At 45.2% G+C, this 25,482-nt stretch overlaps 1 protein-coding gene across 1 annotated transcript; it reads right to left on the bottom strand.

Annotated features, from left to right (window-relative positions):
• CLPTM1 (CLPTM1 regulator of GABA type A receptor forward trafficking) lies at positions 1-25,450 on the bottom strand. Its single transcript, XM_007421495.4, has 14 exons — positions 25,318-25,450; positions 20,139-20,257; positions 12,084-12,207; positions 11,374-11,532; positions 10,285-10,402; positions 8,912-8,997; positions 5,946-6,066; positions 4,124-4,368; positions 3,717-3,810; positions 3,119-3,309; positions 2,754-2,849; positions 2,336-2,471; positions 1,211-1,378; positions 1-858 (listed from the first exon to the last, which is right to left on the bottom strand). Exons 1-14 carry the CDS (start codon positions 25,375-25,377, stop codon positions 536-538), a joined length of 2,040 nt encoding a protein of 679 aa, XP_007421557.1. The 5' UTR covers positions 25,378-25,450; the 3' UTR covers positions 1-535.
• Between the last annotated feature and the right edge of the window lie 32 nt (positions 25,451-25,482).

A 25,482-nucleotide genomic window follows, 5' to 3' on the forward strand; every position in this document is an offset into this window, starting at 1 on the left:
GGTTGGTTGGTTGGTTGGTTTTTTAACATAAACACCCACATGAATTTATTAAATCCATCGTCCTTCCTGGGATGCAATGATGAGAAACGGTATTCTTTGCGAATGTGGCTTTGTTCTTAGCATCAGCTCTCTTTATGAAACGGAGACACAACTGGCAGGAAAAACTCCCGAACGACAAATGTCCTAAATACCCGCACAATGGAATGGAGGTCACAATGATTACTGGTTTGGAGTTTTGCTTTAAACAGAGAGATCTACAGAGGGGAGGGGTGGGGTGGGGTGGGGTGGGGTGAGGTTTCTCTCGCCATGAATACAACAGGTCACCCTTCACTGCCACATTTCAAGAGGTCTCCTCGCCGCTCATCCTCCCCCTCCTGCCTGCCCCCAGAAGTTTACTGGAATATAAAATAAAGAGCTTGGGACCCGGAAGGCCCAAAGCAACTCTGCCCCCGCCCAGCCCCTGCCCGTTCGCTTTCTGTCCATTATCCAACAGTGAGAGTGTCAAGTTAGGGATTTCAAAAAATAAAAGAGCAGGTTAATCTTTCTTCTTCTCCTCTGCCGTTTTTAAAGGGAGGGCTTCGGGGATGGGGTCTGGCGAGCCCCCTGAGTCGGTGGCGGGCGTGCCTCCAGCTCCTCTCTCTGTCGCTGCCTGGGCAGCACCGTTGGCGGGACCCTCTGCTTGAGCCCCCGGTGCACTGCTGGCCAGCACTGCAGGGGTACCGTCCGGCTGAGCTATACTCTGCGTCGTCGTCGTTGTCCTCCCTGCTGGGTCCTCCCCACTGATTCCAAATTCATTGACGCGGGTTGGATCCACCCGGTAGATCCACCGCTGGTAGAGGTAAATGAAGAAAACGACATCTGGGGGAGAAGGAGAGAGCAAATGTAACCATAAACCAGAGTTGGGCAAGGAGGAGAGGATTTAAAGCAGTGTTTCTCAAAATGCTGGCTGGGGAATTCTGGGAGTTGAAGTCCACAGGTCTTAAAGTGCCAAGTTTGAGAAACACCGATTTACAGCTTCTTGCCCCTTGGGCCTTGATCCGGCTTTTCCCAAGCTAACACTCTTGATGGCCCCTAGGGATTATGGGTGTTGAAGTCCACCCTGGTTTCCAGGTGCCAGGGCAAGGAGGCAGCCCCGGGAGAGGGAGGCTAACTGATTGCTGCGGTTACGCGGGGCAGGGGAGGAACGGCAGATCAAGATAGGAGCCATTACCGTCTCGAAGGCAGCCTATCCTGTACATCATGGGCATCTTGATGACGAAAGCAAAGAGGTCGTCAATGAAGGTGTTGAGGGCTTTGTAGGTGAGCATCCTCCAGGGAAGGTGAGCAACCGACTTCAGCTTGTAGTTGATGAACAGTTGAGGTGTCATGGTGATGAAGCCTGGATGGCGACACAGACCAGCACTATCAGGACAAAACACCCATCCAACTCTGACCCACTGGCTGGCAAACAATCGGTTATTTTGTACCTGGGCAAACTGTTGTCCGAAACCTAACTGCAAATCTGTTTTTTTCCTGATGTGCGTTCTGCCTCATTTTCACATTCTTTACATAATATTTCATGGCGGATTGACTGTACTTGCTATTTTAAGTGCACGCGCAATGTGGGGTTTGAATCTGTGTAGCAGGCATGCTAAGAGCTACACCAGGCTTTTGAAAGCTACCCTGGGGGAGTGTGCATTTCTAAAACATCAGTGGAGTCTGGACCAAAACTAAGTTTGATTTCAATTCCATGTAAATCTAATTAAAATTTCAACGAAAAGCTGTTAGTATGCCTGTTTCTGTATATTTCATAACCTTCAGCTCTCTACCATTACAAAATACAGTTGGGGGGGCAACTTCGGAGGGGCTCCTGGAACCACAACAACCCAGGGAATCCAGGCAGGATTAGGGTTCCTCTTGGCTATTCTCAAATACCATTTCTGGGGCTAGAAAGAACCCAGCTTAAGAAAGCAAGAAACAAAGAGAACTGTGATAGTTCTTGGGCTAGGAAGGGCATTTCTGGGTGGTGTAGAGAGCCATGGAGGTGGCCCTGAGGGAAATATTCAGAAGCTGTTGCAGAAACAAAGAGGGCAGAAATGTGCTTCGAGCCCTGGGAAAGGAGATGGTATAAGGAAGAGACTCAGCTGGCTCCTCCCTGGGGTATGAGAGGTAGGAAGGGGAAATACAACCAGACTTGCAAGACTCTGCAACAGAACCACTCTCAATAAAGCTTAGTTCTAGTCTTCTTGTGGAGTCTGTTTCCTGATCTGGACCACCTTGAAGGACCGGCAGGTGGGAAGCCAGGCTCCTCTGGCTTAGAGGGGAAGCTGTTAGGGGACACATCCTGCTAACTCACCAAAGGTCAGCAGGAAACCATACAGCATACTCAAGATCCAGGAATACCAGCCCTTGTGTTCCATGTAGAGGAGACTATAGACGGCGTAACAACCCAGCAGTGGGAACAGGATCCAGGAGAGATACCGGAAGGCCATCTGTGGAGGCAAACGGACACTGAGTGCAGGCTGGAAAACGCCAAGCACGCTAGGAACTTGGAAGAGGGGAACCGCCCAGGGCCACCCAAGTACTTCTCAGTGAGCTGCATGGATCAACCTTCACTGGAGTCACTGATCGACAGGATCCAGTACCTCTACCTCTTTCTTAGAGCCACTGAAGTCAGATGGAAGAACCACCTTCTGCTGATTGTCCCAGTGGGAAAGAACTATCTATCCTCGAATATCTGGGAGGTGTCTGCACCTGAGAGGCCTTGAACTTACATCATCATAGATTTTGGTAGAAGATTCGATGTATGTCGATTTGTCTTTGAATGTTAAGCGTGGAAAAATCCCAGCGATTTTGTTCTCTCGATCCAGCTGTTCAGGACAGAAGAGAATGAAGGGAGGGCTAGATTCGGAGGCATCAGACTGGTTCACCACAGCTTTCCTTTCCCACAACCCCCTCCCAAGTGCACTGAGGCTACAATTCCCATCATCCCCAACCATCGTACTCCCTGGATGGGCTGGTAAGGGAGGCAAAGGGTGAAATGCAACCTGGGAAGGGCTGAGAAAGGCTGTCTTACAACATTTTCTGTAAGGTCTGAATAGGGCTCAAATCTTCACCAAGTTACATGCCCTCCCCTTACCCGGACATCCATCACTTTTGTGATCTTCCAGAGATCAATGAGGAGCCCAATGAACACGCTGACTTGCACCACAAAGTTCGTTTCGTTGTCCAGGATGTAGAGGAGGACCACGAGGGACTGGAAGACCCCAAAGAACACCGACCGGACGGAGAGGCCCTCCAGAGACTGCCTGCTGTTCCAGAACTGAATATCTACCAAGGAAGAGGAGGACACATGGAGGTTGGAAGAGGAAGGAATCCCCACCCTCTTCACCTGATGATACAGACAAGGCTCTTTTGACTAGAACAGTGTTTCTCAACCTTGGCTACCTGAAGATGTGTGGACTTCAACTCCCAGAATTCCCTAGCCAGCATGGCTGGCTGAGGAATTCTGGGAGTTGAAGTCCACACATGTTAAAGCGGCTGAGGTTGAGAAACGCCGGACCAGTAGAACAGCCGTATGCCTCTCAAGGTTGCACTTGGTCAGAATTGGCAACACACAGCAGTGCACATTCAACCCAGCCTTGGGAAGAAGATCCAGGAGAGATCCTGCTTTTAGGCATGAATCAAGGCAGGGAAAAGGGAGGGAAGGAGAGATTCTCCAAGACTTTGAAACCTACCGTTCTTGAAAGCAAGGAACTCAAAAATGCTGTGCACGATGGAAACAACAATAGTCAGAGCCAACAGGTAAGGATTTGTTTCTAACAAAGCAACCTAGAATAAAAATAAAGCAAAGGGCTGTGAGACAATGTGAGAAACAACAGCGTACATGTACAAAGAATGCAGCCAAGGTAAAAACCCCTACACAAGTCAGCAGGACTATTGCATGGACTCAGACGCACACCCAGATGCCCAAGCCCGGTGACAGTATCCTGTCCTAGTTTTGATTTTTCCCCCCACAATTTCTGAACCTTTCTATACATCTTTTCCATACAAGGGTTCTAGTCCTCCCCGTTTTAGACGCACTTCAGGAATCAACAGCCTGGGGCTTCCCCAGGATTAAGGGGGTCATCTTCCCCACACTCACCTTCACGGAGTCTTGCTCCTCATCTGACTGTTCGTACAAGTCCTCCCCAAGGAAGTTCCAAGGGGACTTGCTACTTTGGGCAGCGTAGAGCTGCCATCGCCAGAGCGAAAGTGGGCAGTAGGAAAGGCGGAAGGGCAACCGTTCCACGGTCTCATTAATAGGGAAGTAGTCCTTTTGCAAATTCCAGTAATCATTGAAGTAAAGGATGGGGTAGTAGTCACCACTCACTGCATCAAATTTCACATCTGCAAGGAAACAAGCCAAGGGTAAACAGAGCTTATCTAGACCAAGATATGGCCGAGGCACAATGGAGCCTGACAGGAAACAGTCTAAGTTCGGCACCCTGGATCTTAGGAAGGACAGGAATCAGGGCACTTTGTGTCCCATCAGCCACTTGCAGGATTCCTTCCTTCCCACCTGTCCAGAAAACTACTCGGAGGGCAGATTTGCACATCCAAACCTTATTCTAAGAACCTGAGTTCTGACATTCGCAAGGGCTGTCAAACCTGTGAGACATTTTAACTGCCGGAGGAATCTTTAGGCCTGAATTTGATAAGCAAAGGCACCACATTTAACAAGATGCTTCTTGGATGCCCTCCTGTCTCTGCTCTTACCACAGCAAGCATTCCCAAAAATACAGACACCAAACATTGGGAGCCTTTCTCGGAGAGCAATAAAAGGCATTTGCAACAGGAATCCAGACAAATTTTACCTTTGGGGGAGGGGGGTGAAGGTAGATGGAAGCAAAGATGGTCTCCCTCAAAACAGCAGCCATCCTTGAACTTCCAACATTGACTTTCATTTCAGCTTAGGTGTTCCGCTAAAAGAGAGCCAGTTTCGTCTAGTGGTGGAGGCTAGAAACCGGGAGACAGTGAGTTCCAGTCCCACCTGAGGCATGAAAGCCGGCTGGGTGACTTTGGGCCAATCCCTCTCTCTCAGCCCAACCCACCTCACAGGGTTGTTGTGGTGGGGAAAATAGGATGAGGAAGGAGTATTAGGTATGTTTGCCGCCTTGAGTTATTTATAAAAAATAATAAATAAAAAAATAAAATACACATATGGGGGCCACTGGAGTTCTATCTTGCAGTAACTGAAATGTTATGGATTGAAAGTTGGCTGTGCGAGGGAGATGATTCTTTAACTTGTGAAATATATTTTCGCTGAGACAAGGACTTTTCACAGGTCTTAAATGCTGCTTGGACGTCTGGTCTGGTGTTTTAGCTTATACAGGTAGTCCTTGGGTTATGATCGTTCGTCCAGCGACAGTTCAAAGTTACAGTGGCGCTGAACGAGGGGGACTTAGAATGGCTCCCGAGTTCCGGCTGTCACAGCATCCCCACAGTCACATGATTGATTTCTGACGTTCCCTGCTGGCCACAAGCAAAGTCAGTGGGAAAGCCAGCAGGAAGTCAGACGTTGCGATCATGTGAGGCCCTTGTTTAATGACCCACATGGTTCTCGTTTAATGATAGCAACCAGGGCTGCTGGAATTGCCGTCGCTAAGTGACACAATCACATGATGTCACGCTTTAGAACTGCATTGCTTTGCGACGGAGTTCCTGATCCCAATTGCTGTCATAACCCAAGAACTACCTGTACTGCTGCTTTATAAACCATGATGCATAGGACTGGATAGGTGCTAAGCAAAGATATCAAGGGGAAGCTGCAGAGCACATACTCCACTCATAAGTAGTTCCAAGCATACAAAAGGATAATCCAACCATTTGATTGTCCAAGTGCAGTAGAGAAAGGTAAGCCTGACCTGCCAGCGTACCCTACTGCCAGAGCAACTCCATATGTTCAGAATTATTTGAAGCCTTACATTGATCCAGAGGGGGAGGAACGCTGCCCTTCACCCACGGAGTGTGGTCATCCACAATATTGATGGTGAGGTTTGGGTGCCAGTGCGAGATCACCTCCACAGGGCCGTAATCTTCAGCTCTCTGAAAGAAAAGCATGAATCCTGAGTAATGTTTCTTTTGGGGGGAGAAAAAAGAGAGGAGGATGTTTGAGAATCCTTAGTAGCCATCCAAGAGCTAAATTTGACTGGGTTCAATTTAAAAAAAATGCTTTGGGAGGGGAGCCATTGTTTTCATTCAAGGGAAACAAAGTCAAGAATTGCTTTGGAAAACTTACAGCCACTTTTTCTCAATCAGACACCCTCCCATTGCGTTGGGGCCTGGGATGCTGAGAATTCCCTATGAGCTAGAAAGGAATTCTGAAACTTGCAGCCTGAATATCCCGAGAGATGTATACTGAGGGAGATGAGCAAAAGGAACACTTCCCAAGACGTTCGAATGAATGGAATTGGGAGACACATACTACTTCTACAACCCAGAGGGCTGACTTTCAGAATATGAAAGGATGATAACTTAGGACGTTTCAGAAATGCCCAGTCTGCTTCCCACACGCCTCCCTACCTCTTACTTCTGAATGGTCCAAACAGCTGGGTGAGATGCAGCAACTGGCCCAAATTCATTCTGGCTAAGCAAGGATTAGGAGATTAGATCCCCATCATCTTAGCTTAACACTAACCCAGGCATCTCCAACCTGGGCACCCTCCAGATGCATGGATGCCAGCTCCAATGCTTAGCAGAGGCTCAGCTTGATGGGGAATCTGGGGAGCTGAACTCCCACAAGGAGGGTGTCCAGTTGGAGAAAGCTGTTCTAATTGTTATTATATCCTGCCAACTTCCCTGGTTGGGGAGTCAACCCCACTAAGCAGAACGACACCTCCAGGCAAGAGAAAAGCAACTAATCAGTGGAAGACAATGCAGGCAGGTTCTTCTGGAGCTGTATCCTTTGGGCTTGCAGAAATATTTCAGTCATCCGTTTGATTGACTGCAGCCTGTTCGCATGTCCAGTGGTTTCAGAATGAGTGACAGTTTCATCAACCTTAGCATCTCTCCCACGCAGGGCATGCAGGGAGATCCCAGAATCATAGACCTGGAAAGGTCACCTAGTCCAACCCTAGATCAGATTGGGACACACTAGCGGGTCTCTGACAACCTCCAGCAGAGGCTGACCACCGAGCCTCCGAAGGAAGATCTCTAGTGAAGCACTCACCATATCATGTGGCAGCCTGTTCCGCTGGCTGACAGCTCATACAGTCAATAGGATTCGGGACTTGTAAATCTGAAGTGGGGTGGGCACTACAATTTTTTATCAGCCCTTGCCCCTGTGACAAGTCTTGCCTTTTTTTTTTTTTTTTTTTTAAATTGTGGCTTTTACCTGCATGGCTTTACAGTATTTATGGTTGTAACCTGCCAGGAGCCTTTGGATTCTGGTAGAATATAAATGAGAAAAATACATCATAAAATAGAAACACTGCCTAAGGCTGACGGGGACAGAAATCTCAAAATGTGCCAATGGTACATACAGATTGCCTCCCTCAGTCTGAATTAAACCAAAGAATACAATCTGCCTGTGCAGGACGGAATGGTGAATGTGGCCAGGGAATTTCCACTGCACGTTTTCAAGCCACTCTGAGTCTCTGCTGTCAGCAGGACTATTCTTTTCCTTTTGCTGCTATGTTTCAAACCACCATTGGAGATTCCAGAAAGAGGCTTTCAACGTTTAATTTAGCTAGAACGTGCCAGCTTGCAAGAAAACCCAACAGATGTGACCACAGGCCCAGCTAGACTCATGTAGGGCGTTTCCCAGATGTGCTGGGAAAGGCCCCAATGCTTTTTTCAGGTGAAATACACAGGTGGGACTCCAACTGTATGAACAAAGCGTAATTCTCTCTCTCAGTCTCACTTTCACACAACCAGAACTTTGGCAAGGAGTCAGAAACAGCTCAGGTTTTCCTCCCCTTTTTTTTTCAGATCTCACAAGCATAAGAGAAAAGCTCCATCTAACCTTGCTTCTTGCTTCCAATGGTGGCCAGATGCTACAGGGCCACAACCGGGCTCACCTACCTTCCCAAAAGGGCCCTCCTCTAGCACTAAGCACAAAACCACCATTTGCAAAGAGCTGTTTTCCCAGTTTAAAAGTTAAATAAAACTCTACAGGTAGTCTTCGACTTACGAGCATTCGTTTAATGACCATTTGAAATTACAATGGTGCTGGAAAAAGTGACTTACAACTGGTCTTTGCACTTATAACTGTTGCAGGGTCCCCGCAGTCACATGATCAAAATTCAGGCACTTGGCAATTGGCACGTATTTACGACGGTTGCAGCGTCCCAGAGCCACACGATCACTCTTTGCAACCTTCCCAGCGGGCTTCTGACAAGCAAAACCAATGGGGGAGGCTGGATTCGCTTAATGACCGCGGCAAAAAAGGTCATACAGTTGGGCGTAACTTACTTAATGACTGCATCACTTAGTGATAGAAGTTCTGGTCCCGATTGTGGTCATAAGTCGAGGACTACATGTATTTTATTAAACTAAAAGGGGAGGGAGCATGGAGTGGTTCAAATTATTTTGTTTCCTCCCACCTCCCGTTCTCTTCCAGTTCTAAAAATAAGAGAGAACAGTCTGTGGAATCCTACCCAGCCTCCTGCTCTTCAGAAGAGAGAGGCTGGAGGGGAAGGTTTCAGCACACAGCGAGGCAAAGAACTAAACGGAACAAAGAAACAGTTTCAGCACGTTAAGTATATTGACCACTTGCCAATGTCCTTTTTGCAGACGCCCAACTCCTTCAGGGAGCTGGAGGCTGTAAAGCTGAATGATGGGGGACAGAAGAGGGCAGGCCGGGGGCAGGGCTATTCCTACCACGATTGGAAAAATTGGGACCTTGAGGGGGAAACCAGAGGAGGCGAAATGATCAGAGAGGTCATATTACTTTTATCATTTCAGGATCTGCTTCAGTTTCCCCGGTTAGTAAGTTCTTGGTTTTCTGGAAGCGTCTACGTTTGTACTTATTGATCACTGCAAAAAAAAAACACACACACAGAAAGGAGGGTAATGTAAAATCAATTCTATAGCAAGTCAAGTCAGACAGGAGGTAAATTCAAAACATGAGGACTTCAGGCCTATAGGCATCTTGTTCCAATACGAATTACTTATGCTCAACAAATGTTTCAAAAAGTGTTGGAAAATGGCAGACCAACCCTCTTCTCTTAACAAGGCAGTGGGGATAAAACCGTCCCTATGGTGCTCTTCTACTCCCACAAGTGTGCAAGATCACAACTCTTGGCTACTTCTGCTGTGGGGAGACCAGAGGCCAAGCTGCGTTCTTCATCCTTGGAACAATCTTGACAAGCATATTTAATATGCACAATTAATTCAAAGCACGGAATGGAACAAGACATCTGCATGTGTCAGAGTATGCCAACTACTAATTGCAGCCAGATTTTGCAAATGGTGAATATAAAAAAAAAAAAATTGGGTTGACAGATGGCCAATCTCTTTCCTGTTCCTGCACAACGCTGGTATCTTCTGCTGGATACAGCTATTGCCCTCTTTCCTTCTCTGATGGTACTGGTCCACAAGCTGATTTGTCAAAAACCAGGGGCGTTTCTCCCCACAACTTTTTCCAAAGATGCTAATCCAACAGCTGACCAAAATTTGGCCGAGCTTCTTCCTTCCTAGCTTTGTAAAGGGTCCCACAGACCTGCTGGTCGACATACGTTGAAGCCATGTGTCATTTTGTAAACAAAGGGGGTAGAGAAGAGACATCCATTTGTCTCCTGTTATGGGGTTCTGGAGGAGGAAGAGCCACTCATAAACACAGTGAGTGCATACTAATGAGTCATTAGTTATAATTCCCCAACATTTGGCCATCCCACAGATCAGCAAAGTGTGGTTCCTGAAAAAACATCACCATGTTCACCAAATGGAGACACATCTGTTGCGCAAAATACAAAGCGGGCTCACAGTGCGCTTTGTTTCACTCGGGGCACTACATGGATCCATTCCCTGCAGTCTATCAGCTGTGCCTTATGGCTTGGTGGCTTATTCAACAACACATGACTTGTGAAGGTGCATGAATCAGACCCCTGGCTACTTTCTTATAGCACTAAAGCTCCTGTTGATAGCCCAGTGACTTCTGGCAGGAATGCCAATGTTATGGCAAGAGGGAAGTCACAGAAAGGATTAAATGGGGCCCATGCTCTATATATCTCGGGGAACCCTATCCAGCATAGAAATCAACTCCCCTAACTGCTGACACTGAGCTCTCAGTTAAAGGAAAAAACACTTTGAACCAAAGCTTACTTCGAGATGTGTGAACTGTGGCAAGCCGCCTGTACAGATTCTTCTGTTTGGGGTCAGGATGGAACCCACTTTTCGTAAAGTACACGTGGATATAAATGGAACCGTTGTGTTGGACGCTCTGAAATCACACGCGTGCGTTATAAACATAGCTTGCACATCCTCCAGCATGCTGAGTGCCCCCACCCATTTGGTAACCAAACTATCAAGGAGAGAATGAGAAGAAGAGATGGGAGTTGTGAAAAAGCCCAACTGCCACCACCTGCTCCTGGAACTGGCTGGTATGACTCATTCCCAACCATGCTAAGAACCAAGGACTTTAAAATGTCAAACAAAAGGCCCTTCCTTTCATTTTAATGTCTTCTTCCCCTTTGGTCACTCATGGCTTTATCCAAACACTTAGGTTAAAAATAAAGGAGAGAAAGCTTCCTGCAGACCAACCCGCTTCTGCTTTCTCATCTTGTAAGGGAATTGCAATCTCGGGTCTGTTCTGCGATTTTTCACTTCTGGAGGAGGCTATGATGCCAACTGCCCAAGACACTGCAACAGGGCTGAAATCAGAAATATTACTGTTCAATGAACCATGATTTCCTTGCACAGAGAACTCTGGCAACTGGTGCTTTTCAACAGGTCCACCTTTTAGGGTATTGTCAAACTAGTCTCCAGTCTCTTGCCAAGACAGAGAAAGTAACAAAGAAAAGTGGGCATCGATCAGAGTAAGAATACAAAAAGCATGACCTAGGACAGTGTTTTTCAACCTGGGCTACTTTAAGATGGACTTCAACTCCCAGAATGCTGGCTGGGGAATTCTGGGAGTTGAAGTCCACACAACTTAAAGTGGCCCAGGTTGAAAAACACTGACCTAGACGCACATATGGCCTGCCAGCAATTCTTTTTGTGGCCCCAGATCAGATCCAGGAGTGGATCCCAACATTTTAGCTCCATTTTTGCATTTTGCGATATGCTCCCCCGGGCTGTGAAAAACTATACGTGGAGCATTCGGAGCAGAGAGAAAAGTCCACCTGTCACAAGTAGCCTTGTCCATGCAGAAATGAAGAGAGGACAGGCCAACAGTGGCATCTGTTCACACACCTCAGGAATTTCCAACTCAGTGTAATGTTCATAGCAGCCATCTGAATTCTCTCCGCTTGTCCAATCTCCGTAGACTAGATCTCGCTGTTCCCAAAACAATGCTGAAGTTGCGTTGAAATCAGTAAAGTGCTCATGTTCTGATATGTAGACATGAAGATCCTGCAAGGGAAAAGAAAGGAGATTCAGGACAGGGAATCCAAAATTCTTGGAAGAATTCTATTCCAGGGCAGATAGACCCACTTATTCTATTTGGAATAAGGAAGGCTGTGTGTTGATTGCAATTCCTTGGGATTTCAGAAAAATGTGTAATTCAGTAGAGCGTATATCAATCACCTTTACTGTTTCTATTCCAGAAAACAAGTACATTTCAAATGCTTACAACTGCAAAGACATGCTGAGAAGGTGTGTGCAATGTCTGCTAGGATTTCAATATTATCTAATAGCCAAAACAAAATACGAAGAAGAGTAAAAATGGGAGAAGACATTACAGTACATAAAACAAGATAAACCCATTTGTCTTGCATCATATAACACCAGAAACAGAATTCTCTCTCATCTTGGGACAGAATTTGAATCACCTGGGCAGAGAATTTCAGTTTTGCAGGCAGAGAAGGAGCTTGATCGCTCACTTTTCCACCGAAGAGTCAAAATCTGACTTAAGCCCTTGGAAAATCTTGGGACCAGCTGACCCCAGATTCTGCCATCCTTACCATTAAAGTGTCTTTAGGGAAGAGATTGCGGCTTGGTGCCCTGGGTGCCCCGCCAGGGGTGGATGGATCCTGTGGTGCTGGCCCACGACGAAACCAACTACTGATGGCCCAGATGATAAAGATTCTGGATGATGGGAGAGAAAAAAAAAATTGAGAATTCATGCCTTCTAGAGGCAGCGGCCACATAGGGAAATTCCAGAGAAGTTCTCATTGGACAAAGACATTCTCAGAAGATAAAACTTTAATCAAACATCATAAACCTGGTGGGGCATTACGTGGGCGACTCTTTTATTAGTAAGCGCTATATTCTTGACTGAAGAGTTGGGGTGAAGTAGCAGTAAGATTCACGCCGCTAACGCTACCTCCCATGAGAAGAAATAACGGCAGGGGTTCCTCCACTTATACCACAGCACGCTGAGGCAAAGGGAACTACCTGCGGAGTATATAAGAGGAAACCGAGGCTCTACTGAAGCATCGCCACGTTCTGCAGCTCTCCAGAGATGCTGGACCTCAATTCCTGTAAAGTCCTACACAGCACTACCTTTGGTGGCACTCTGGGGAATTAAGGGTACAATAGTGCAATACGTCTAGAAGAGACAGGGTTTGGGGAAGGCTGTTGTGGCCTCACATGCTGGAGAGAAGGTCCATCAACTACCCATTGCATGTCCATTAGTTCCCCCCGCAACGTCATGCCGCAACTTTAATCCAACCTTTTTAAAGTCAACATCTGCAGGTGGGCCAGTCCACATATATGGCTTGGAGATGACTAGATCTAAAGGAGAGAGATGTCCTTGTCCCCCAAAGCCCTCAGCTGTGGGATGGCTAATGCCATTTCTTCTGGCTGCACCCAAAAGCACAAAAGAGGAGAACCCTCTTTCCCTATTTGTTCGGGTGGCCAAGAAAGCGCCAGGACCTTCTACCGAGACCATGGCAGAATGGAAATGGGCCACAAATGGCAGAGGCAGGCAGGCAAGATGAAACCTTAAGAAGGAAGGATCACTTGCAGAGGTTTAGACCTTTGTACTAGCCATCTCCCTGAGCATATGCCCCTTGATTTCTGCCCAAATAAGGAATGGCACGCATCAAGGACTAAAACTCTCTCTCTCTCTCACACACACACACCCCATTCAAGGATTCTGTCCCTACATCTTAGCAACAACACTAAGCAGAAATGCTGTATTTTGACCCAATCCCTGCTATCTTAATATGCCAGTTATTCCATACATCTATGGCTAAATGTCTTCTGCGCGCTCATCCATTTGCTGCAAGACTATGTAATGTTAAGTACTTCACACTCCTCCTTGCTCCCCTCCACAAGTTCAATCCTCCTTCCACGTGCAACCCCAGCCTCTTAATTACACTGTGGTAATTCAATAGCCAAATGCAAAGGTTTGATGGTGTGGTTTGGGCCCTTTAAAACCGTCAAGCGTGGATAATATACGTATGGAGTCTCTGCAGGGACTGACATTACCTATTTTTCTTAAAGAAAAGCACCCCTGGAAACATCAAGCATTTCTACCCTTCCTTCTGGTGATGGCACTAGTATAGCCTTGCAGCTTTTAGGATGGAAAAAAAAAAATCTCCACCCCTTAACTAGAACCATAACAGCTAAGTTACAGTTTTACAGATCTCTATTACACAATCATTACGCTTGTTTATGAATAAGTTAAAAGATAAATGAATTATGAGATTGCACAAGAGCTCTTTGCAAGAATTCTAGCAACCAGCAGGGGATAGGCAATTTACTGGAACTGTTCTGTGTTCTACATCTGCCAGCTTCTATTATAGTAGAAAATGGTACCAATCCTTTTGAATGACAAGGACGTGGCCTGTGGAGGAATTCTATCACGCCCTCAGCACCACAGCCCAAATTTAATCAAGACAGTTCAGTCAAGAGGCAAAGAAAAGTATTTTGAAAATCAGAGGCTGACCAGTAACGTATAGTGACTGAGAAATTACTTTTTGAACCAAAGGATCCTGAATTCAAATTTGGCCTCTTCCAGAAATGCACCGTATGTACAACTTTGATAAGCTGATTATCTATATATTTATTTAATTGAATTTATATAGCCGCCCATCTCACTTGCATGTGACTCTCAGTGGCGTACACAATTAAAACACAAGCGAACAATCACATAATTCATATCCCTTCACCTCCACTGCAAGGATAAGTCCAGCCTACCTCAGAGGGTTGTTATGGGGACTGTGCTCAACATTTTACTACGTGAATGCCAAGTGTTGCTAATGGGCAGAGTTGGTCTTTCTCTCACACTCACACCACACCCTAGCCGAGGGACTGTAAAAGAGGGATCCCCTTGGCCAAAACAAGTGAGGGAGAGAGATGGTAAATATACGCATCTTAGTTCTCTTTCCAGATCAATATTCTTAACAGTATTAAATGAATATTGTTTCTACCCACTCCCCATTTCAATGGAAGGTCCATCCCTCAGTATAATCTTCTATACTCAACACCTTGTTCTCTGACTGTCAATCATTTCTGGGCTAGGACATCTTTGGCAGTATCCTCTGAGTAAACAGGAGGAGAGATACCATCAGAAAACTGAAAGTGCTGTATAAGGGCAATATTGGGCCTTGCAGCCTGTAGCTTTTGCCATTTTTTACACCAAAGGGGCAGCCTGTAGGACTTCAACCCGGATTTATGAAGAATATTAACGCACTGCGCAAAGTAGTAATTTTAAAATAATTTATAGTTTGCGTCTTGCCTTGGAGTTCATTCCGATTCTATTATTAGCATGCAACTTGCAGAAAGCCTTTGTCATCGAGCAGATTAAAACTGAATGCATACAGAAGCGACGCATGAAATGCACTCATGCAGCCAATTTGCAACCCCGTTATGACTTAGCATGTTTGAACCATAACAGTTACTAAAAAAAGGAAAAAAAAGTTAAAAAATTCTGGCCCAGGGTTCAGCGCAAACCCAGGCGCTAGGGTAACGCTCCATTCCCAAAGCATTTAGAACTAAAAGGCTAAGCTGCTGTTTCTTCAAACTGCCATCAGATCAGCTCTGGAAATTACTGGCTCAGCATTTGAAGTTGCAAGCAGCCCAGTAAATTATCATTACTAAGGGTAATAATTACTTCCCTCAGCGAATGCAGGATAGTCCTGCCGCAGAGAAACTTTTGGTCGGATAAAGGAGGCAGAATGCAGGATCTTAGGACCTGGGTCAAACCACATACAGGTAGTCCTCGGGTTACGGCGGCAATTGGGACTGGGATTCTGGTTGCTAAACCAGTGTTTCTCAACCTTGGCCACTTGAAGATGTGTGGATTTCAACTCCCAGAATTCCATGGCTGGGGAATTCTGGGAGTTGAAGTCCACACATCTTCAAGTGGCCAAGGTTGAGAAACACTGTGCTAAATGATGTGGTCGTAAAGTGCGATGTCATGTGACCACATTGCTAAATGACAATCCTGGTAGTCCTGGTTGCTGTCGCAACCCAAGGATGTGCTGGTCGTTAAGTGGGAAGCGGTGGGAGTCCCAGGTAAGGAGCGCAGGGGTGCTGGAGGGGAGGTGGGGAGACCCTTGAAGGGCCAGCACAGGCTGTGTGTGAGTTGGGGGAGGGCTTAGGAGGCCTGGCACAGGCTGTGCACAATCACAGGAAAGCTGGGATGATGGCGTGGTGGGGTGTGAGTGCAGGATGGCCGGGGGGGACTTACCAGAGCGACTTGCAACCTTTCCTGCCGGCGTTCCCATTGCCTTTGCTTGTGGGAAGCCGGCAGAGAATACTGCAAATGGCAATCACATGACCACAGGACGCTGCAACCATCGTAAGTGCAAGCCAGTTGCCAAGTGCCTGAATTGTGATCCCATGACAGTGGAGGTACTGTGACGACCGGAATGTTGAGGACCAGTTCTAAGTCCCCCTCATTCAGCGTGGTCACAACTTCGAATGGTCATTGAATGAGTGGTCGGTAAGCTAGGACTGCCTGCGCTGAGTTTCCAACCACTTGCCTGCTTGCCCCATCTTGCAAATATCCACACTGCTGTTCCTTGCATTAACAACCTCACATGTTTAAAATTAGGGCTGAAGATAATCAACAAACTGGAAAGACAAAACCGCAGAGTTGTATATCAGTTTCTGCCGCTTCATGAGTCATCAGCGAAACTTGAAAACCAAGGAGGGCCGGTGTGTTGCCAGCTTTGTCAATCGGATGAACAAGAAAGCTGTCTTGGTTACTTCATCTAAACAGAGGCTGGTATTTCATACTTCAAATTCATATTAAAAAAGCAACGTACCTTCTTCAGGTTCTCTCCCAGAAATACCCTTATGAAGTTCTTGCAAGACATTAACGATACTTGTATTTATTTTTATGTATGCTGCTTTAACCTTGTGAACTTTTTCTGAAAAGGCAGCAGGAAAATCTAATAATAATATCTGCAGTTTTAATACAGTTGAAAATAAGCAAATAAGCTCTAGCTAATTAACTTTAAGATTTGTAAAGGCTTATTTTTCCTTGGTAAATGAGAACTGGGAGGAAAGCTTTTTTTGTTTTTTAATGGTTTTTAAAGTTTCTTTTTAAGCTGCAAATGAGACATGTATGAGGAAAAGAACCAGGAATACATATGGATTGGTTTAGAAACGTGCTTTCTTTGGTTGCCAACATATCAGGGGAGCTTTTAAACAACTGGTTAATCTAAACTAAAAGAATGTGAATGTGTGTGTGTGTATTCTATTTAATGAAGTGTATATATATATTTAGTGGGTGTGTGTATACATATATATATTCTATTTAATGATTTCCTCTCATCCTCCCTATTAAAGTGGGCCACAACATTCTGGAAAATTTTCAATTTAATGTAAGATGAATTATTATTTTAACTTCAAAGTGATCCTCCGGATCCATTTAAGCAATGAGAAAGGAACCCTTGCCAAATCAGAGCATTCTTTGCAAACTCATGATTTGTAATGCAGCATTTATACATATTAGGGGAAGAACACTTGGATGTTGGCTTTGCTCCAATCTGATTTGCATTTATACCTTAAAATATTTAACAGTTTAATCATTCTGAAATTTAATGCATGGCTGGCACTCCGCAAGTTCCAAAACGTATTGCTGATTTAGCTCTAGGATGCAATCTAGTATCTTAAGCAATAACTTTAATAAAGGCTTTGGAAACAAAATTTTGGTTCTTTCCCACTGGGTCACCTTGGTTTTCAAAGATTTCATTGCACTAGAATGGATTGTGCTGGCTGAACACTGACTTTTATGTAAGGAAGCAGTTGATACTTGTCTCTGGAATGGTGTTATGCAATTCTGTTCATCCTACCCAATCAAGGTAGGTTTCATCCTGCCAGGGACCACCACTAGCCCAATACTTTGCTGTCCATAATAACAGACTCAGCAGCAGTTGTAACTTCTCTCTCACATTTCAAGTTCTGTACCCTCTGTAGGAAATGGAAAAACCACAAGCCCGATTGGGGTGGCAACCGCCAGGACGAAATATACAAACCTGAAAAAGCTCAACCCTTGTCCTCAAAAGCTGGGTACATCTGAAAGGCACACGTAACAGACTAAATTTTTTGAAGAGAATTTTTTAGGTTGGCTGGCTCCAAATCCATGAGCTAAAGTAAAAAATCCCACCAAGGATTCAATGCAGTACACTGACACGTATATCTTGTCCACCTCTGAAGGCCTTTCCTTGCTTTGGAGTAAGCCTCACTGAGATGGAAATATTCACTTCCAAGGACGTAAAATTGCACCCTACCGTTACACCTCAAAAACTCATCCTTCTGTCCCCTTTTTTCTGCAGGCACCATATGCGTTTCATGTTATATTCCAATAGTTAATACCTATATAACATTGCATTCTCATCTAAGGTGGACAGAAAAGGAAGGAAGCCATCTAGGCATGGTAAAACAAATTAAAACGAATTTTTAAAAAAGACATTGAGCACATATAAACAGTTCATCCAGATAAGGAAATGGCGACACAGTCTGCTTAAGACAGACAGCAAAGCGGGCTGCTGCGACAAGAAAAAGCCAGGGTAGCAATCCTCTCTCCAAGAAGGCACAATTCTAGCTGTACCCAACCTTTGCATGGTCTGCAAGTTGCTCCCAAACTTGGAGAAGGAAGCTGGTTCAGCCTCCGGGTTGCTCTAGTTTCTCAAACTTGGCAACTTGTAAGATGGGTGGACTTCAACTCCCAGAATTCCTCAGCCAGCACTTTAAGATGTATGAACGTGAACTCCCAGAATTCTGGGAGTTGAAGTCTATGCATCTGAAAGTTGCCAAGTTGGAAACACTGTTCTAGTTCACTTTCTCCTCCCAGACAAAAGAAGCCCCATCAGCAGCACATGGACTCTGGGATGCCCTGCAAGGAAGTCTTCCCACATAATAATAATGTCACTCTCAGGAGATCATAGAAAGGGAGAAGCCTTTCGCAAAGAGGAAGAGACACCAAAGTTTAGCCACTGGTAGTTTTAAGTCACTTTCTTGGCCTGAGCAACGCAATGCAATGAATGCAATGAAAATGATATGCATATCTACTATAACCCACCTGGCACACTTATACCAGAAAAGAATGGAAATGTCTTTGGAATGGATTCCAGAAAGAAGGGAGGTGAGAAAAGGAGGCACATTGTATGATACTGAAGTACTTATGTGGATCTTCCAGATTATTCTGTTCTAATCTACAGTGCATCACGTTTATCCAAAATTTGATATGGACACCAAAGCCAATGCAATGTGAAATATCAAAACTTTATAATCATTAGAGTATAACAGAGTCCTATTTCATCAGAGAACTATGTGATGCACCATGAAAGAGCTGGAGCCTTCTAGAGTTCCTTTCTCACACCCTTGAATCTGTCAACAAATATTATCACCCCCCCCCAGGGCTAAACATTCTAAAACTACTGGAGCTTTTGATCGCTCAAGAGGATAACACAAGTTTATCTCTTTCATTTCAGCGTTTGGGGACTTCTCCCTAATTGGTCACTCACCTACGATGCAGAAGCCAAAGACACAACCTCTCCCTCTTAACCACAATCACCTCCTGTCTCTAAAGCAAGCTGTCAAGAATCCAACCAACATTTTAGGCACCACTTCAGTGCAGCCTTCTGCAATACAGCGGTTTTCATGTAGGCGGGCTTCAGATCTTAGAATTTTTAGCATGTCACCATGCAGACTCCAACTCCCAGAATCCTCCAGCCAGCATGGTCATGGGCTAAGAATTCTGAGATCTGAAGTCCACATACCTGGAGAGTATTCAGATTGGGGAAGGCTGCTCTAGTGTAAGAATTCAAAGTCTTATGATCTCTCTGCCCTGGAAAACATTGCCAAGACTCTGAGAAGCAGTAAAAGATACAGAAGTGACACTGAAAGGTATGCATTGTCAAGTGGCCAGGCAATTTAATGCTTTACTAAAGAGACTTTGTCACAAAAGTGCTTCTTGCACAGCTATATTTCAGGCCCCAGAACTCTCTGCATCTAGGACAGCATCATTTTAGGTATCAAAGATTAAACACCAGGCCTGGGGTTGGGGAGCAATGGCTATGATGCTTAGGCTTCACAAACAGTTGCTGAGATGCAAAACGAAAAACAGACCTCAACTTGGCCACTGAGCACAGTAGCTAAAAGACTATGCTAGCAACCAAAGCAGTGTTTCTCAACCTTGGCAACTTGGCTGGGGAATTCTGGGAGTTGAAGTCTACATGTCTTAAAATTGCCAAGGTTGAGAAACACTGAATCAAAGGGAAACTCCTTGCTCACATTTTGCCTCTGCAAGACGTCTTTTTGGTCGCCCTGGACAAGCCACTTGTTCCTCATCCACCAACAAAAAGGAGATATGAATGTTGTAAGAACTATTTTCAATATACTTTCATACATTCAAGCCCTTCAGAAATGCTGTTATTTTCCTAGATCTGATAGAGAGGCTAATGCTGTTTTCATACAACACAGAAACATGACCTACAACACAGACATCTTGATCAGGCCATTTAAGACCAAAGCTCGCAGGACAAACTCACCCTTCTATCATGCATAATACACACCATGAAGACAAGAAGGTAGATCCAGAAGAACTGAAATTTTACCTGAATAAGACTCCTTTGATGATCTGCCAGGCATTTGGAGCTTGTTGTTGGGGCTGGTTCTGTTGCTGAGTTTCAACAACCCCTTCGCCACCCCCTGCAGTTCCATTGCTTGTCACTTGCTTTAGAAGCAGGGGAGAAAAAGTACACAGGTATCAATAAAGCTATTTATCACAATAAATGAGATTTCCTAGCTCTGGAGCTTCTGGGCAATGTGTGCTAGTCCCAAACTCAGGGAGGTCTTCTCCAACTTTTTCCCTCAGATGCTGGACCTTAATTCCTACAGTCTACAGCAAGCATAGTCAGAGGTTAGGGATCATGGGGTATATGTCAGCTTATACCAGTTATCATGTGCTCCCCCCTATTTTCAGCAATCTGAGTCAGTGATGGGGTTGCAGTTGCCCATCCCAGTGTAAGCAGAGACTGGCTGGATCATCTAGTTCAATGTTCTGTTTTGAGCAACAATTTTCAAACAATGGCTGATGTGGGTCTTCCGGGCTGTGTGGCCGTGTTCTTGAAGTTTTGTTTCCTAACGTTTCGCCAGCACCTGTGACCGGCATCTTCAGAGTGCAGGAGCACAGACAGGAGCAGTTCTCTCTGTGCCCAGGGTGAGGTGACCCTTTTGTGGGTATTCAATAGAAGAAAAAACCCTGCCTAATCCCCAGGAAGATACACACAGATGCTGACACCAAAACAAGCAGCCACTCAGTAACCCAACACCCCCCATCCCCCCCTTCCCCCCCCCAAATACCCACAAAAGGGTCACATCACCCTGGGCACAGAGAGAACTGCTCCTGTCTGTGTTCCTGCACTCTGAAGATGCCGGTCACAGGTGCTGGCGAAACGTTAGGAAACAAAACTTCAAGAACACGGCCACACAGCCCGGAAGACCCACACCAGCCATCGTATGCCGGCCGTGAAAGCCTTCAACAATACAATTTTCAAACAGATGAATCCAGGCTTGCCCAGAAGTAAATTATAAAAGTGCATCTTTTTTGTTTATTCTTTGACAATCTAAAAGTTTGATATAGCTACCTGGGATGAGAAGTCTACCAGTGTCTATATTCCATGCATTTTCTAATCACCCTTCTTATGGCAGTGGGTTCCATAAGATATGGGCTATATGAAGATGCACTTTTACTTTTCCAGAATTGCTACCAATCTATCTTGAACTGATTTTATGGGGGAGAGAGAGGATATCCACATTATCAGGGTTTTCATAGTAAACCTCCCCTTCCTAGCTATGTTTTCTTTCTAAATAAAAAATAAAAGCCACAGAAATGTCAGCCTTTTTCCCCATAAAGAACCTTTAATGATTTTGTAGCCATTTTCAAAAAGAACAGAAAAAGGCAACCAATCATTATATTATCCTTCTGGGCCGGGGGCACATAAAAGCAGATACAGCATTCAATAAATGAAATGCTAAGCCAACATTTAACATTGCATTTTGTTATTGCTTTATTAGATTTAGGTTCACCGGTTGGCAAATTTGCTTTTCAGTTCAAGCACATGCTACCGAAGCTTTCATTAAGTTATTCAAACACATTGCATGGCTTTTATTATAATCTAACTCCAAAACAGAGGTACATAAAATTATGCATGACTAGAAGTTCTCTACTAGGATAATCAAACCATTTCATCCCCTATATGTTGGTGTGAAATTGGAATGTTATTCCTTTGGGAACCTCACAGCACTTTTTCAGATGAACCTCATTTGGCATTCCATTCTCAGCCACCCAGTTTGGTGAGATCCTTTGTCTATATATTCATCCTCCTAAATATAACTTTAAAACTTGGCTCCGGTCTTACTATCAAATATTAAACAGTTTGATTCTACTACTGTATACTAATCTCAAATGGTGAAAGTTGTCCAATTAGCCCCACCTTTGACCTGTATGCTTTAATAAGTTACTAAGCTTATCAGGAAGTTATGCAACAACAGCAACAATATTACACACATAAGGACTTCTCAATGATATTTTAAATATATATAAAATTTTGAAGCTTTATGTAACCGTTTCAGTAAAGGATGACCATATCTCATTGTAATCATCCACCCATAATCAATGTCTATAGGCAACTTGCTCCTAAGTGGCTAGTAACATCAGGTCTTCAATTAACTAAGTAACTGGGGTCTTAAATTTGTCTTTCTAATGCTGAAGGACTAGCTAATTTACTAGACCGGAATATTTCACCCCAAAAAGTATCAGATTGGCCTGGAAATTAGTAGTTTTCAATGGTGTGCTTGTAGGTGCAATTGCACCAGTAGTATGTTTGTGGGGGATCCAAGTACTTAATTTTATTTAGGAATCAGATAAACCATTTATTTTTCATGGTTTTACGAATGTTGAACAATACTATTTGCACATTTGCCTAAATTATATTATCTGTTTGTAGCTACAGAAAACCTCCCAACCTCCCAGAGGTATACTAAGTCAACGAAGAAAAAGGAAAAACAAAAGTAATATTTGAATTTATTTATGGAGTATGTTGAAGGTCAAAAATCACCACATATAGATTCAACCCTTTCTCAAATCTTATATTCCATCATCCGGAGTCCATTACAGAGGGGAAATTAAGCTTCTGTCTGGACTGAATGTTTATTAGAAAGGCTTGATTTTAAATAAAGGGTAGGGTTTATTTCAAAATGCTATGATTCTTAATCTGAAAACAGAAGAGGCGCCACCCGATTTCTACATGAGAATATTAAATGAAAACAGAGAAAGTGATAAGGAGAATAAAGGAGAAGTAGCATGCGAGCATCCAGGTAATAAATGTGCCAGGGGAATCCCAAGCCATGGTGAAATGCACCACTCTTAAAGACATGGATGACAGGCAATCAAAGAGCAGTTTCCCATCAAAGGGTGCAGAACACAGGTGTGGAAGGGTAATTCCCTGCCCTTATCCTGTCTGAAACAGCCAGCACCAGCAGGATTCGGAGCCCTGTTGACTAAATATTGTTAACTACAGAGCACTCCTCCTGGATACAGCCCCACCCCCGGAATCAATGGCTTTTCTAGACATTAGAGTAGTAATTTTCCACCTGTAGAGGAGACTGCCTGAACTGGAGTGATGTTCTTCTGAAATGCTTCATTTTAAAGAGAGGCGAGGCTTAAGAAATAACTCATCCAGAGATGCAGCGCGGAGACCTCACTGCCGCACCAGGCCCAGCACAATGATTCAATAATACCCACCATTGAGGCAGAACAGAATTACCCTCTCCAGAGAAGGGTGAGTGGAAATAAGGACAGAGCACTGAATCAAGCCGCTCAGGGCAGACAACATCCTCTATGAACGGGGGCTTTTGTTTAACAGCAGCTTTTTACTATCCTATTTGTTTCTCACCACATACTAGTGTGCCCTGGTACACAGTTCAAGAATGGCCAATGCTGACAATGATGAACATTTACTAGGAGAAGCCAGGGCCTTTCATTTCTACTAACAAGTTCAGAAAGGATTAATTTTTTAAAAAATTCAGAATAAGCCCCGTTTGGGGGCAGGATGCTTGCCATGTTTTCAGAAATCATGTGACAATGGGAAGAGATTATTTTTTTTCATATAAACCAGGTTCCAGGTGATAGTTTACAGGGCAGGAAACTTTGCAAGAGCAGGAAGCTTTACAAAGAACCGGATCATTCATCCGGCAGAGGAAAAAACAATTCAGGCTTTGTGGTATTTCCCAATGGAGGAAACTACGAAGTAAAATATGCTGGAAAAGGAAGAAGGCAGAATGGGCATTTGCCCATGGGGGGGGGAGAACAGCACCTAGCAGGGAGGGTGGAGGTCAGTTCTCCACAAGAGAAAAAAGGAAGATAAGCAAAACAGGTTCTAGAGAAGGAGATGTTGAAGAAAATAAACACCAGTAATCTTTTTGTCCTGGTGGAAGAGGAAGAGAAGTAGCAAATGATGCTAAGGGTAAGCAGCTACGGCAGTACCATGACAGAGCAGGGGAAGACACTTCAAACACTAAACTGGGAGAAATCTAAAAGGCGGGGCAGAGAAACAGAGGACTACACCCATGAAACCAGTGGGGCAAATGAGCAAACAGAAAAATGATAGGACATAGTTCTGTCTCCATGAGGAAAAAAAAGAAGCAGAAGCAATTCAATAAAAATCAGGTGGGAAGAGGAAGTTGACTATCCAGAGCGGAGAGTATCAGATGGAAGGTGGTCCTTTGCTTTACAGCGGATGAAAGAGGAGGCAGAACACTCACTTGATTCACGGCGTATCATGGTTACCCAAATCCCCACTTGGCCCTTAAGCTCCATAAAGAGTCCTGGCCCAACAATTCTTCAGCATCCTATCATCCACGGCCATTGTGAGAATAACCCTGAGGTAGTGAGAGGTCTGAAGCCCCCTTCTGAGTAATGTGGGTTTGCTTGGTTGGGGCCCAGTTTCGGCCACCGTTTGCTTGTTTTTTATTGCTGTATTATTTTATTGTTCTGTGCGTTTCTCTCTGTGAATGGCCCAGAATTGCTGGGAGGTGAGCGGTATAAAAAAAAAGGTTAGTAACTAAATTGAACAAATACAGACATATGTAGCACCCTGAGTTCCTTGAAAGGGACAACCGACGCAGATGAAATCATTTGGATCCGGCTGACCCAGCTCACCCCCCGGGCAGTTAGGACACCTGTTCCGATGCAGCCTGGTTTATACCTGCCACCCCCTTTCCCTCACTGAGCTGCTGAGCTTCCCAACAGGCTAAAATGGGGGGAATGCTGTTTTTCTCCCCACCAAGACGCCTGACCCTGAAAAGCGCTAAGGGACTCTTTTCTGACCTGCCCCTCTTCTGGAGACGTTGGGACTACCGCTCCCAGAAGCCCCTACAGGCACGGGAATGGTCGCACGGGGCTGGGGATTCTGGGAGTTGTAGTCCCAGCCCCCCTGGAGGGGCGCCAGGTCAGAGACCAAGGGTTTGGGGAAGGAAGCCCGACTGTAAGAGCTGTGATACTGAATGAGGGGAGATGAGGGGCGTGGGGAGGGGACGGGGCGTGGGGACTAATGGAGGCCAGAGGAGGCTGTCAGGTGATCCCAGGGAAGGGAGGGGCGGGGGCAGAAGGGAAAGTACCCCGGGGGCAAGAGGAAGGGGAGGCCTGGGACGATCGCACCGCGGGGAAGGGAGGCCGCCAAGAGGGGACACCCTTAAGGAAAAAAATAAACAGAAGAGCCCCGCAGCTGCTACCTGTTCGAGGCCGGCCCCCGGCCCTGCGGCCGCTACCACCTCCGTCTCCGGCGCCGCCATCTTGCTGCGCCGTTGCCTGGTGGAATTCTCGCGAGAATTTCCTCTCCCAACTCCCGTTCTTCCCTTTTGCCCGGCCCCGGGTCACGTGGTGACCATCCGTTCCTC

This window comes from Python bivittatus, unplaced genomic scaffold (assembly GCF_059951505.1).
Source record: "Python bivittatus isolate LINGU-HERP-01145 unplaced genomic scaffold, Pbiv_v1 ctg000310_np1212, whole genome shotgun sequence".
Taxonomy (NCBI): Eukaryota; Metazoa; Chordata; class Lepidosauria; order Squamata; family Pythonidae; genus Python; species Python bivittatus.

Bases quoted from the DNA above. Each gene is read 5' to 3' on its own strand.
- CLPTM1 (XM_007421495.4), bottom strand. From the start codon at position 25,377: ATGGCGGCGCCGGAGACGGAGGTGGTAGCGGCCGCAGGGCCGGGGGCC. The intron at 10,403-11,373 runs GTGTGTGAACAG...GTGTGATTTCAG, and splicing joins CTGAGTTGGAAATTCCTGAG to AGCGTCCAACACAACGGTTC. The intron at 2,850-3,118 runs GTAAGGGGAGGG...TGTCCTGAACAG, and splicing joins CAAAAGTGATGGATGTCCGG to CTGGATCGAGAGAACAAAAT.